Below are 15,046 nucleotides of genomic sequence, written 5' to 3'. Positions count from 1 at the left end.
TTTTGTAGAGGAAATTTGAACTTTTTAATTTGAAGAGAGATGAAATATTCATTGGCATTCAAAGTCAAAAGAATAAAGACAATAAAGACAAGTGTAGTCCAGGTAAACTACTAATGAAGCCAAATAGAGTTTCTTCCTCTTAAGACCCTGCTGGGTAACTTCAAAATTATTTTGGTATTATTCTGAATAGCAGTGTAGCCAATACAGGCATACACACCAACAGAACTGTATTTGTGTGAAAACTCCAGGAATTAAACAGTTAGTTTTTTACAACAGGCTTAAGTAATGAAATAACATTTCAAACTAATTAGAAAAGGGGATTTTACTTCAGTGAAAAAATACATATGATATTAACACATCCTCCTACACAGGAAAATCTGGAAGATTTAACAAAAGCACTTTCACTGTGTCAGGTGCATTTATAGCTAATTTACATTAATACTGAGGGAAACACACATTATTTAAAAAGCTAGTTAAACATAGAGAACAACTCAGAATCAGTCTTACTCTGGTATCAGAGAGTATTTATTTTTCTTACAAGATAATTCTCAATATTGCTTGAAACTTTTAGTGCACAGAATTTGACTCAGATAACATCAACAATAATACTATTTCTAATGCCTCTGTGTTAAACTCACTGTGGGTTCCTGAAAAATCCTTTGTGGCTTTTGTCCCACAGTAGTAGCTTGAAGTTTTTGAGAAGTAGACCAGAATTCATGACACAAAGCTCCAAGAGATTATAGCCAGTTCTGTGTCAGCCCCAGTTTTGTGAATATGGACACAGTCAGCATGGTGTAACTTAGTTTCAGGAAAAGTTCAAGCTGGCCCTACTTAAAAGAAACACGTGTTTAGAAAGAAAGATCTTCACACTGCTCTGATATAAGGTAAGAATAAGGCCACTTAAACTTGGTCCTTTTTTTTCCCATGAAAAAAAGGATGAGGGAAACATCATCAGTGAAGTTTACACGTCACACATTGCATAACCCAAGACACAATGCTCTCTCTGACATTCCACTGAAGACAGGATTGCCCCGGCTCACGAGAAGTACTGTAGGTGGTGAAGGTGCACAAATGTGTACCCTGAAACAACCCTCACTAGAAGGCACACTGCTTTCTAACAGGCTCTTTGTGATGGGGAATTTGTTCCTGATGTTAGAACTACAAGAGGAAGCTCTTCCATCACACACATTCACTGCTTGACCAGCCACTGCAGCTGATCAGCCATAGGGAAAATCAATGGATAAGCAGCAGTACAAAAGCTGCAATAAAAAAAGAAAAAATCATCTGCAGTACTGCTGCTTAATGTGCCAGTTCCTTTCTATAAAGTAAACACTTTCATGTTACGTACAAACTCTTCCAAGCTGCTTTTAAATATCACACATGCTATTTATATATTTACCTTAGTTCATCCCCTAAAGATAGGAAAAAAAATTTCTATTGTGCCTTTCATGGCATATCTGTGTTAAACCATCATGTAGTCTTCCTTTGCTGATCATTCAGTTTTGATGGGGGACTACAAAATACATTTTTGGAGCACTTGGTATTAGAATAACCAAATAGATTTAATAAAAATTGATGCTGCCATTAAAAAGGCAGAGGATAAAAAAACCAAAAATTAAAGCTCCTTATTAACGTATTACTAAAATCTACAATATTCCACCAAGTTAACATAGTCACAGCAACATTGCACTGTTAAGAGGACAGTACATTTGTCACAATCTCTTTATTGTCCACATACATAATTTATTAGCCAGTTATCTACAAGTATTATTTACCACAGGCAAACTAAATACTGTGCTTTTAAGAAACCTGCATAGAAATGATTGGATGTTTCTTTTATTTTGGACTTATTTACAAAAAGAATTTTTATGTGTGTTAGCAATAAATAATCCCAATATTCAAAATGTCAGTGCTCATGCACACACTGACAAGATGGCTGCATGCTTTAAAAAAAAATTTTACAGTACAGTCTCCTTCATAGCCCTCTCTCTCTAATAACAGCAGAAAGTGCATTTTCTTCCTTATTCTTTTTCCTTTTCTTCTGTTTTCATTTACTCTTGCTTCTGAGGGATACAGCCTTCCATCTCAACAACTTCTGGCCAGCCTTCGTACTTGTTTGTGTCCTTGTTATTCTTTATATGCTATAAATGGAAAATATCAATCTGCCGTTAACGTGAAGTCATTTATCCTTTTGCTTTAACTCATAGCTTTAAGAAATACTTCTTTTCAGGCCATGAACAATGAAAAATCATCATTATTAACTTCTTGTACTTTAAATCAAATATAACAATCTGTAAGTATTCACCATTTAAAGTAACTTGCTCAGACCAGTGTATGGTAAAAAGATAAGCCATATGGGGAAAGCATTTTTAAATTTTATTATAATGTTTGCTTTGGAAGAGAGAAGCAAGGAAAATTAAAGCATTAAAGCATGAACCACTAGGTAAAAATAAATAAGGATTTCTAAATTTAAAGGCAATGAAAACAAATAGTGAGATTTGGATGAACATTTTATTTGTCCACCAAACAACCATCTACAGTCAGCTAAGACCTTATTGCCTCCAAGAGTCTGCCACTGTTTCTGCACTTAGTTTCTCCTCCCTTACAAAGCAGGCAGAAGAAAACACATCTTCCTTACCCTGCTACTACAGAGCTACTTTTACCAGTAATTAAAGGCAACATTGACACATGCTGAATTGTAACAGCTAAAATATGGGAATATATTCTATTTCAAAAATTTTGTGATGGCAGCAATTTGAGAGAAGAGCAAAGGTAACACCTGAGAGCTGGGAACACCAACACCTTAACTACCCACTTATCACATGGAAGTTCAGTGTTCTTAGTGCATCTAAAATACAACTCAGGCAGAAAGCTTTGAATTCCTCAGTTCAACTTTATTCATTAAAAGGATGAATAATCTAGTTACTGGCACAGTAAGATCTACACCATTTAAGATTTTTTTTCCTTATTTATGAGTCACCAAAGAACTTTTTTTGGTATGTTTAAAAGGAGGACGATATTTAAGGAGAAAACCTGAAAATAACACTGTGTGCTAGTACTGCAGTAGATACCCATCTTGAAGAAATGCATTTATAAAACATGCTATGCCTCTATTAATGCAGGCTCTTAAATTACAGCAAGTTATAAAATCACAAACCTGTTCAAATGGACTTTTAGTCTTAATTCCTTTACCACCACAGAAGACCCAGTTGTCTCTGAAGCCAAGGTTAGTAATGGATGTGCTTCCCAATTCTGCGATCAGTTTCCGTGCTTCCTCGTTAAGCCTTGAAAAAAACAGAGAAGTTTGTATGCAAATAAAATACATTAGCCCTTAGAGCTTTCAGTGCTCAGTGCACCTGATCTTACTTAACATACTTCAGTATATTTTAAGTCAGTCAATATTGGGTAAGATCTGTCTTTCAGAATCAGGTAAGGTTAGTTCTGAAATCACCTGATGCAACAAGTGCTGCTCTTTCCTACTATAATGTCAAGGAACCAGGATATAAAGCTATCACTACACCAACAACAGCCAAGAACCCTCTCCTGTGAGAATTTATACATCTCAAGTTCTGTTAGCAGTTCTCCAAGAAACTAAAAAATTCAGCCTTTAAAGCAAACATTGTTTGCAGGCTCAAGCTGAAGTCTAGATAAAGTAAAAGCCATTTTAGATTAGAAGAATGAAACGAGTATCTGAAGTAAGTTCTCATATGCTTGGGGCAGTTGACTGAAAATCCAGAATGCTGCCTCACAGCATGGTTCAGTGTCTGTAAACCCAAGTAGGATAATTTTAGTATCAAAAGGAAAACAGTTCTGTAGGATTAGATATCATTCCAAAATCTCCAAATGGAAGCTCTTTATTTCTTCAATTTACTAAATGTGCCTGATTACCAAACAGGACACAAAACTTCTGATTACTACCACCTATTGAGATATAGCTGTATGACTCACTAGGCAAAATTATGAAAATAATTCAATACTGTGGAAGTTATTTGCCCAACCCATAGTCCAACTTTCTCAAGCATTAGGGCAGCTTGATTCTTTGCAATTTTGTTTCTAAGACCTGGCATTTATATTTACTATCAGCTACCAGTAGTAGTTGTAGTATTGTCAGTAAGCAGTAGTTCCTGTCTGTCAGCATGACAAGGCCAAATACAACTTCTTGTTTAGCTGTATTCTATCTACATACAAATTTGCAAAAACATCAGCTGTAACATGATTACTGAAGCAAAACTAACACTACTTATCTAAAATGTCAAAGAAGAAAGGGAAGAAAGTAAATTGTAAAGTGAAAAAACAAGTGAACAGAACAACAGAGATTGATCCAATCTTGGCTAAAACCCCAGCAAATTGCTTTCTTCTTCCCTAAAAGCAGTGGATGCAAACACACACTGTTTACTGTGAAGATTCCACACTGCAAAGTCAGGACTTAGTCACAGGGAGGCTGCTTCTATATCAAAAATACAGACAAGTTGTACATAAATTGAACCAAAATAGGAAAAAAAAAATGTACAGATCACATTAACAAAAAAAGTTAATTATTAGTAAAAAACAGAGGAAAAGGAAAGAAGTTTCAATTTTCACTGTGAAAAACAATCCTTTGCATAGGATGACTTAAGTGAGTAGATTATAATATATATTCTACAGTGATTTTAATATCTATTGAAACTGACCCAAGTTGTGAAAGTTGGAAGACAATGCTTCTAAGAGACCTGAACTCTCTTAGAATACATCTAGATTAATAAATTGAATAGCTTTAGGGTGGAACAGTAAAACACTGAGGCAAAAAAAATGTAAGGCTCACACTAGCAACCTCTGTGACTTTAAACGTAAGGATACAGGCGAGGCTTGCTGGGAATGGTCTCTGCCATCCTGTAACCACCAAACTCTGTCTTGGAGATGATCTGAAGAAAGTGCAGGACAGAACACACTTTCCACCACAGTATGTTCTCATAATCACGTTCTTGTGTCTGGACCTATCTGAATTTACTAGCCTAAGACAGAATGAGCTGTCAGCAATAGAAAAATCAGCATACCTATATCTGCTTAGTTTTAGTTTGATTTTTTTTTTTGGTGCCCAAATCACATCTGCATTATAAAACTAATGGACTGAAAGTATAGTTCCAAATCTGTCACCTTGGAAGAACAAAATCTTATTAAAAGTGGTTGTGTGATAATTTTTTTTAAATGTATATTTAATGTATAAAACAGCATGTAAAAGTTAAAGGGATATTTACTGTTTAAAATCAATTACATACTTGGTTGCACCATCATCATATGTTGCCATTAACACAATCGTTCCATCCTGGATGGTCTTCAGAAATTCAATCAGTGGTGCCACATCTGAAAAGAAAGAGAACATAGAACAGTTTAATAATAAGCAATAATTCAGTATTTAAACACCTGCAAAGATATTACTTTTAAGAATATTTGTAAAGGTAATATTTATATACATAAATATATATAATACTTGTATATATATCTTGATTATAAGATACGGAGTGAGAGAAAGCTAAAATGCATCAGAGAACTCTTATTTTATAAAAAGATTGTGTAAAGGCATAACCACTAATGAGAACTACTCTGGAGAACAAGTCTGATTAACCACACCATTCCCTCCCATCTCAACTACTTGTGTTTCTTTAGAGTTGCACTCTCCTCACAATTTCCAAGGCAGAGGTGAAGCACTCCCTTTAATATCACCTTAAGTCACACAGCAAATGGAATCTGGACAAGAAGGAAGAAAAAAGGCACATTTGTTGTTTCTCTCTGACCAGTGTAATTGCACCTACCTCCTCCCCACATGTCAAAGAACTTAGTATCCAGTAATTCTCCTGTTTTACCTGAAGAAAAAAAGAAACATTTGGTGCCATCAAATATAGCCAAAATTATTTTACAGATAACAAGCCTGACTCCTCTTACACTCTTTCAGAGAAAGTGCTGCAGAAGACATTAGAAAAATGAATTATGGTAACTTTTCTTTTCTGGAAACAGCATAGTGGTTTGTGAAAAAGTGCAGGAAAAGGTAAGAGGAAAAAAGTGGGAAGATCCATGGAAATGTTGGAGTCCAGGCCAGATGTGGCTTTAAGCAACCTGGTCTAGTGCAAGGTGTTGGGGGTTGGAACTGGGTGATCTCAAAGGTCCCTTCAAGCACAGATCATTCTATTATTCTAGGCAAAATTCTGATTTTGCATCAAAATCACTTTGCTAGAAGTGGAATCTAAAATAAATGGTAACTGGTAACACCCACAGGCTCTAAAACCAACAAAGAATATTCAGTTCATATATCTGCCTTCTTTTAAAGTCAGTTTCACAAAAATAGACAGTACAGCCTTAGACTGCCTTTCGTGCCACATGGAAAGTCAGAAAGATTAAAATTAGACTGCATGTTTTGCTATAGACTGGAAATTTTAAGTAGACTTAAACATCCAGAATAAATAGAAAAAAGTGGACAATATAGTTTATCTCATTACCTTTTTTTATTATGCTGTCTACAAAGGAGTATTTGATGAAAGGTGGAGTATATTTTAATATATACATTTATTTAAAGGTTGGAAGACAGAGAAAGACTGAAGCTATAAAATACAAAGATAGGTATTTTGGTTTTGAAAAGATTGAAACAATTTAGGAAAGCAACACAGGATTAGGAAGTATTGTTCAAGTTATGCTTTAAATTATGTAAATCGGAGTACAATCCACAAATAACAAGAATTTATGTTATGCAGTGAAATGACAAAGTGCTATCTCAGTGCAACAAGGAATCCTTTACCAACACATTAAAGACAAATCTGCCAGTGCTGACATTCAGTTCAGCTTTCAAGGTAACACACAGTTAAACTTGTTTGGTTTTAATGAAAATTACAAACCCTGAACACATTTACCTAATATGATGGATTTACAGACAAGATCTATGGACCAAATATTCTAATTCGAGTGAGGAAATAATGAACTGGTCCTGTTGTGTAGTAACAAAACTATTAAAGATGCTAAAGAAGTTTCACTGAAAACAGCAACAGAAGAATATAGTCTACAGTTTAATTACTGGTGGCAACACACAAGGTCAAGAGAAGTAGCATGCATCTCACGTCTTTTTCCATTTTTCTGTGCATTAGGAATTTACATGATATATCAAGAAGGCAGTCACCACAGCATTCCACATTACTACTTTTATAACCCATTTTTAGAAGCAAAAATGCACTGAGTTTTCTGCTTTGTAACAAGGTGTCAGTGCCAATACCTGACATGACCTCAGTGTAAATAAGCTGAATACTTCCTTTTCTCCTTGGTGCTTGCCTTTCACCATCAAATAGTATTTCACCTTAAATTTTAGAAACAATTTGAAAATGAAGACAATCTGCCCACTTAAAATGTCACTTACCATTGACCAAGGCCATATTTATTCCTCTGCCAACATTATTTTTTACTCCACTCATTAAACTGCAACAAAATAAATATTTTTATTTTTAATAGGGCAATTTTCTGATTGAAATATTTCTGGTTTTTAAATAGGATTGAGTTCTAAGAGATACATAGTTAAAAGACTGCATGTTCACAAGTATTTAAATGAAGCAAAATCTCCTTGAACTAATCTATGTTCTTAAAGCACTGCTGAATTTAGAATAATACATCAAGTATCACCAGCTGTATTGATTTTATTTGATTGCTTAATCATGGTTTCAAAGTATGTCTGTATATTAAAATTGCTACAAAACTAGTGTTACTTATGTAGTTATGTTATTGGTGTTTAAAAATAATAACCAAATATTAATTTGTGGAGCTCAGCAGTCACATAACCAACATTTTAAGCTTTAACATTTTTTTTTGCAAGAACACAATGAAGAAAAATGTGTCAATGAGTTTAAAAGTTAACTGAACAGAAGCATTTAAAATTCACATTAAGAAACAAGAAAGGTAAAGCACTTAGCTTATACATAACAGGAAACCAAACTGTAAGAAAAATAGTGCAGTGATGGGACTTTAAGCAAAAGTTGCATGCAATCTTGGACTAAAATCCCAAAAACATGTCAGAATCTATGACAGTAATTTATTGAGCAAACTCAAGTGGGGCAAAGGGGCTGAAGAGTCCCATTGTGAAATGGAAGCCCTTAAGAGTGGTAAAGAGGAAGAAACAGGAATGTTAGGATTTATAGAGGATGCTGTGCTGACTTAGACCATGGTGGCTGTACCACTCCAGTGAGAGAAAGCTTCCAGACCTGCCTCACTGGCAATTCACACAGTGTGAAGAACTCTGATCTGCCTTCAGGCCCCAAATATCCCTCAGTTAACAAGCTAGGATTAAAAGAGGTAACAAACAGGACAAACAGTTGGAACAATTACATAATTTAAGATAATGAAGAAGCCTTCAGCTGAGATTAAAGAAAGCATCTCAGCAAGAGCAGAGGTGCACACATGTCCTTAGTTACAAACACTCTAAAAGATGTTTTAATTTCATCCTGACCAGGATTTCTTTAACCTCCCTAGCTGGCTTTAGGAAGGGGCTGCACATGTGTACAATCCTGTTATGTTCAAAATTTTTTTACGTTTCTTGGGCAGCAATATGATTTTCCAGTCATGTCTGAACACCTGTCCTCAGCAATCCTTACACACACAGCTTCCACACCAGCTCTCTCATGCCAGCTTCCTAGTGACAGGCTAGAAACAAGAAATGGTCTATCATGTCCAAAATCTTCCTCTCTGGTGCTATCTTTTGCACCCAGGATGAAGAGAGAAGCCAAAATTTAGAGGAATGACAAACTGAATAGACAAGTATTAGAAACAGACTCATTATTCAGACAGGCTGTGAAAGACCACCCAGATAAGGGCACCTCTTTGCAGAGTGAATTTAAAAGGTTTTAAAGAACTAGTAATCAGAGATGATCAAATTCATATTCTTCTGTTAGTTCCTTAAATTATACTATCTGCCAAAAACTGTCATTTAAATTAAAACTCTAATTCAGTAATTTCTGAAAGAAAATACTTGACATTTTCTGCTGAAATTCAGAATTTAATTCTACTTAGTAGGGAACTCCAGAAGTATTTTAGCTACCGGAGGATCAATTCTGCTCTGATCATGTGATTTTCATGCCATGTCTGAGCATCCATTCTAAACAAGAAAAACATGGCAAATAAAGATTGGAACATAAATTAATAAGGGCAGTGAAGTTCTGAATCTATTCTTTTCCTCCTGACAAATTTAGTGGGCATTTAATTTACCAAAAAAGAATAAGAACTTCCTTTTATTTTAACTACAAAATTCTCTGTAAATAAGTACCAGTAGAAAAATATCTAATACTGAGGTGACTAGACACTGAAACTCCACATTTTCAGTATCTAGTCACAGACATATATTTAAAAAGTTATAATGGATTCAGATATCAAAACCTGCAACTATGAATCCAAGAATTGCTAGTTACTAAAGGAATGTAGTACAACGTTCTGCCATTGGGTTACTGTGGCACAATCATGCAACTGGCTTCATACTAAAGTAAAACTGCATGGAGAAGTTGCTGGTAAATAAGTAAATACAGCCCCTTCTAAGAAGCCCATGAAGTAGCAACTACAGTATTTAATATTTTGATGATGAGTCCAGCAGATTATGACCTCCCAATACAGAACAAGGCTATAAATGAACTTGTATACAGCAGAAATCCCGTTTCACATTAAAATATGTATATAATAAAGCAAAGTTGAAAAATTATTTGCATTCTGAATAGTATCAGCAACTTTAGTGCTTTCATACATCAAGTGACATCCCTACACTTAATACAAAGGAAAAATACTCTAAATAGCATTCACAAATTATAAAAACTCATTTCTGCTGTCCTGTCTTGGAAGTATGAAGAAGACAAAGTAATCAGAAAAAGAAAAACATTTTTCCAGGTATGAGTTCAAAATATAAAAAAAAAAGCTACTCAAGAGGAAACTATATTCTTTCAGAGCTCAGATATATTACTTTACACACTTGAGACAGCTTGTGCATCATCACAAACACAACAGGCTGCAATGCAACAGCTTCTCACAGGAGGGCAGCCCTTCATCAGTTTTAGAATTCTTCCAAGAATTTACAGTCAACAAGTTGAGAGCTTTTGAAAGAGAAAGAAAACCTCTTTTGAGCAAAGCAGGAGATCATATAAAAACAATCAGAAAATTTGATTGATTTGACAGATAGGTTTGACAGGCATGACCAGTTCTCCTCTGAAGGAATTCAGAAATATGCTTCCCAAGGAAAGCTGGACTTTGGAATCCAATAGCTGTGAATTGAAGTGCCTGCTCAGAGGACTCTTTACAGCAACTACTTTTTTTTCATCACTTTCTCCAGCAAAGTATCTAGTAGAGGATTTTCTCTTTTTTGGACAGAAATAACAAAACTCTTCTTAGTTAATCAGTTGGCAAGATATTAAAACAAAAAAAAAAAGGTCAAAAATCCCAACAACCCTGAAATTAAAATATATTACCTGCATTCTCACAACTTTTAATCATCAAATCAGCTTAAGTCTTCACAGATATTAAGCTTCCTATATTAAGTAACCAGAATGAGACAGTGGCATGTTTTGTAACACCAGCAGAAATACCATGCTGAGAGATTAGATTAGCCTGCCCAAGGTCACCAAGCGAGTCCCCAGTGAGAATGGAAAGCAGAAGGAGCAGCCTGCAGTTGGTAGGTGCCAAGGTGAGCTCACGTGCTCCCCAACACCACCAGGTGCTCTGCTGCAAACTGACTCCCACACAAGGGAGCTAAGCCAGCCTTACACAGGAATGCTGCTTGGTGCTAGATACAGGCTCCTCTAAGATCACTTGACACTAGTTCCACACCTATGTTAGACAGTAAAGTGGTGGAAAATGCTGCCAATACATTTTTTTTCTCTTCTACATGAACTAAGCTATTTAATATGTGGGGTTCTGTTGTTCACAGCCAAGTTGCCATTGGCTCTAGAATTCATTAGCACCAGCTGCTGTATGTGCTATCTGTACTAATATAGAGTGAGCTGAGAAACAGATAAACTGGAGAAGCTTAAGTGGAAGGCAAAAGCATTAAGTGTGACTGATACTAAAAAAAACCAACTCCTTTCAGCAACATCATGTCTTTTCTGACACGCTACCTGCAAAATCAAGTGGATAAATTATGAAATAGGAAGCTTCACACTCTGGGTAACAATAAGCAGGAACAACATAAGAGGAAAAACACATTTAAAAATAAATACTAATATTGCCATTATGGGAATTACTGAAAAGTACTCAGTTAAATACTTTATGCACAGTACTATTGATAATACTGTGTCAAAAGCATTATTAAAAAGAGGACTTAAAACCAAACTGTCTCAAGCACTTGTTTTCCTCGTTTCAAAATTATTTAAAGTTTATTAACTTTAGTTACCATCAGCACAGTTAAATAACTACCAATCATTAAAATATTATTTTCCTTTTTGAAGGCAACCTTAGAAGAAAAGTAGAAAATATGTTCTGACATTCGTACAGACGAAATATAGTTTAGAAGATTACTTGCAAAAGACAATACAATTATTCACTGAATTACTGTTAGAGGCACAAGGACAAGTTACTTAGAGACAAGTGTGCATTTGACTTGACAAAATCTAACTAACCCTTAAGTCTGAAAACCTGAAACAAAGTGCAAGCTATCTCACATGTATTAAAATCACATACAGATTTAATTTACATACATTTACTGGCATAGCATTAAGTGTGCTTCATCAGAGATAAGGTTATAATGCAATGTGACCTTTCCATGGAACCAAAGTGTTTACAGAAAAACCCTAATTTAACCTGCTGATTTTGTGTGCAAAGTGATCGAAGTATTTGAAAGAGACGCTTAAAAACAACAGGTAAAAATACTTACACATTATCCTCTACACAAATTTTGGGTCCAACTACATTCGCTGCTCCACTTGACATTTTGAATGCAAAATGCTTTTCAGGACAAGCTTTAGAGATTCCACACTTGTATCTTGGAGGTTTTGTAGCTTTCAAAAGGAAATAAACCAAGATTTTAGAGAACACCAGAGGTAGGCTAACTGACAAATCTATTCTGAAGGAATTCAAGGAAGAGAGCAAACACAAACACTATTGCATCTGTAGTTACACAGCAGTTTAAAATAGTCTAAGTTCCTGAAGCACTTCATTATTCCAACTTCTTGTTGCCACCCTGCTGCTTGTTCTGGCAATGTCATCAAAAGCCACAAGCCAAAACTACAAAACAGACTTTACCAGAAATTTAGGAAAATCAGGAGAAGAGGAAAATTAGTTTCTGATTGCATTTGAAGTGCAATTAAGACTTTCTTAAGTATGAAAATTCATCAGTCTTTCTGTTATTAGTAAAAGCAAGTCACAGCAGTAATACATGTCTATGAATACTCACAGCGTGCAGCTGCATCCAATGCTGATCTAGCTAAAATGAAAAAAGAAAGTTTTACAAGATGTTACTATTAAAATGTCATTTGCTAAATCATATCCTATAAATGTAAAATCTTTATGTACCCCTACAAAAACAGGCTGGTTGAAATGAAGTATCAAACACACCTGAATATTATGCTCCAATCAAAAACAACTTTTATGCATTAGCAGAATGAAAGTGATTAGAAGTGATCAGAAGCACTGCTTTAATTTATGGCTCCTTGAGAGTCATGGAGTCAAAAACCCACAGATATCCAAAAATCTCTGAGAGTTTATGGAGTTCAGGGCATTGAAGTGAAATTAATTCCCTCCTTACAGTTTCACTGGGATGGGGCTCCTTTCACCTAAACTGGAAGTCTGCAGCTCAGGTGTATTTCAACCCAGCCATTCCTGACTCCCTTTCCTGAGATATGAAGAGACACAGGAGCCCCCATCATGCACACATCTGGATGGCACCTGTGTCTCCTCAATAATTACTAAAGATGTCTCTGCTGACTGGTTTGGATGGCAGCTTACACTGCAGTAACCCAGAGTTAAAGAGCACAAACTCCGCCCATGTACTAACCATTGTTCGGGGGTTTTCTGGTAATAAAAAGCACCTTGGAAGAAAATTCTGGTTCAAAATAGACACTGAAATTTGAGACACTTCAACTGCTAATCTTTTTCTGCACAGGACACCTGGGCACAGCTGGAATGTTTTGATTACTGTACATTCAATTAAACATGGTAGCACATCTGCACAAGAGAAAAAGCCCCCTCAAAATAAATTCCAAATCTCTTTAGCAGTAGTAAGGCAGAGCACAGATTTCCAGAAACATGGTTCAAGTCACCTGATTTATTACTCTACACTAAGAATGCATTTCCAGTAAACAAAAAAAAAAAAAAGCAGGTAAAATTATATCTCCTTGGCAGATAGAATCAAACTGATTAAGAGAGTAGGCTAAGTATTTCATACAGAAAATAAATTATACATATATTATATACAAAAAATAACAAGCACACACATATTAAGGATAAACACAGTATTCTTAAGTTGAAGAGCCTAAGGAAAAACTAATACAATATTCTAGATAAAGGCTCAAGTAAATATTAATAAACATCCAGACAAAACAAAGCCACCACTTACCAAAAATGTGTCCTAAGTTTGCATCCATTTTTATTTCAAACACTTGAGATATGACATAAAACGTCAATAAAAATATTGCTATGACTACTACCAACTTTGCAGCACCTGTTAAGAAATGGAAAGAAGTTTCAAAAAATTATCTGCAAATGGTAACATTGGTTTACTAAAACCAGCAACATGAGAAACGTGTATCAGATTACATTCTGGGGAGCTCAGAAACAGGATGATCATTTGTAGACCTACTAAACAGAGTAAGTCTGAAAAAAAGGATGGCTGTTATGGATGGATATTGTAATGTAGGATGGATATTAGAATATAGGATGTAACTGCACCAATCCATCAGGCTATCATACTGAATGCACTCTGCTCTTAACTTTCTCTGCCATCATGCTTGTCTGACACCATAGTACACCAGCTTAGCTCAGCAGTCGGGAGAAACCAGACTTCCATGAAAATCCAGCTTAACCAAATGAACTAAGATGATCTACATAGCTATCATCCAAAGGCAAAATTCCCACCTTCCCCATTCCACTTCCCTCTTCTTAGCCAGGAGTACCTGGCTCCTCACTGTTCACAAATACTGTGCTTCCCCCTGCCCTCAAGTTGAGCTACCTCTGTTTTAGTATATGGCCCAGACTGAGTGATTAGGGATCTAAGGTTTATATAGGTTTATATGCTGTAGCTTGGCTAATATAGTCAGCTCTGAGTAGGATATTAAAAAAAAACCAAACAAACAACAACAAAACACCAAAATCAAACCACCAGCCAACCAGAAACAAGCATTCTCACTTAAGAAAAAGTGAGACTTCTCTCAAAAAGCAAGTTGGATGACTCAAAGGCTATTTTAAAGTAAGTAAGAAAAAGCAGTACCTCTCCTGTCCCCCTTTTAACATACTGAAGCAGGCAGCTCTAAGTTTTACAAGGCTAAGTTCCTGCAGTGCTGAGTGGCCAATCTACTTCCTGGGAGAAGAGCTGTAACCACACAGCCACAGCAACCTACATCTGAAATGGAAATGTATCTGATACTGCCACAATTCTCACCATTTTTTAGCATAATTTGCAATACATTTTTACAGAATACTCCACTCTTAACTGACTGCAAAATACTGACTAAAAAGTACTGACTGAGAGTACGAGTCATGTGAGGAGGCATCTGATCAACATTCTGCCTTCCTATCTCATTGCAGTATGTCAAACTGGTTGGAAGAATCAACCTGAAAGCATGCTCTTTTTTCTCAGATTGCCAGCCAAACCCTTTAGAAAAAAACCAAACTTATATACTCCTGCAGATCTCAGACTGCTGCTGTGATGGACTGCTCAGAAAAACTTAAAATAGACAGATTACTCAGCCTTCAGAAGGATGAGAGATGCTAATCAGTCCTCCCAAAAGGCTAAAAAAAGATAAGGGGACAGAAAAAGAAAATAAAGATGAAGAAAGATACAAGGGTTTTTTGCTTGTAGTTTGGTCTTTTTTTTTCCTGTGTGAGCACATACATATTATGATGTAAGAAAACA

General features: G+C 35.6%; 1 protein-coding gene across 2 annotated transcripts in view; it reads right to left on the bottom strand.

Annotated features, from left to right (window-relative positions):
* Positions 1–507: 507 nt before the first annotated feature.
* FAM3C (FAM3 metabolism regulating signaling molecule C) overlaps positions 508–15,046 on the bottom strand; it is a 29,729-nt gene continuing 15,190 nt past the window's right edge. For both annotated transcript variants that reach the window (XM_086887002.1, XM_086887003.1), the window contains exons 3-10: positions 13,532–13,636; positions 12,371–12,400; positions 11,852–11,975; positions 7,376–7,434; positions 5,790–5,840; positions 5,256–5,340; positions 3,158–3,284; positions 508–2,141 (exon numbers count right to left, since the gene is read on the bottom strand). In XM_086887002.1, coding sequence (XP_086743128.1) covers positions 2,052–2,141; positions 3,158–3,284; positions 5,256–5,340; positions 5,790–5,840; positions 7,376–7,434; positions 11,852–11,975; positions 12,371–12,400; positions 13,532–13,636 — 671 coding nt within the window. In that variant the 3' untranslated portion in view covers positions 508–2,051. The remainder of the gene's footprint in view (positions 2,142–3,157; positions 3,285–5,255; positions 5,341–5,789; positions 5,841–7,375; positions 7,435–11,851; positions 11,976–12,370; positions 12,401–13,531; positions 13,637–15,046) is intronic.

This window comes from Cyanistes caeruleus, chromosome 4 (genome assembly GCF_971803275.1).
Source record: "Cyanistes caeruleus chromosome 4, bCyaCae1.hap1.1, whole genome shotgun sequence".
Classification (NCBI taxonomy): Eukaryota; Metazoa; Chordata; class Aves; order Passeriformes; family Paridae; genus Cyanistes; species Cyanistes caeruleus.
Note: the sequence above shows the minus strand (reverse complement) of the source record. Positions and strands in the feature narration are given on the sequence as shown.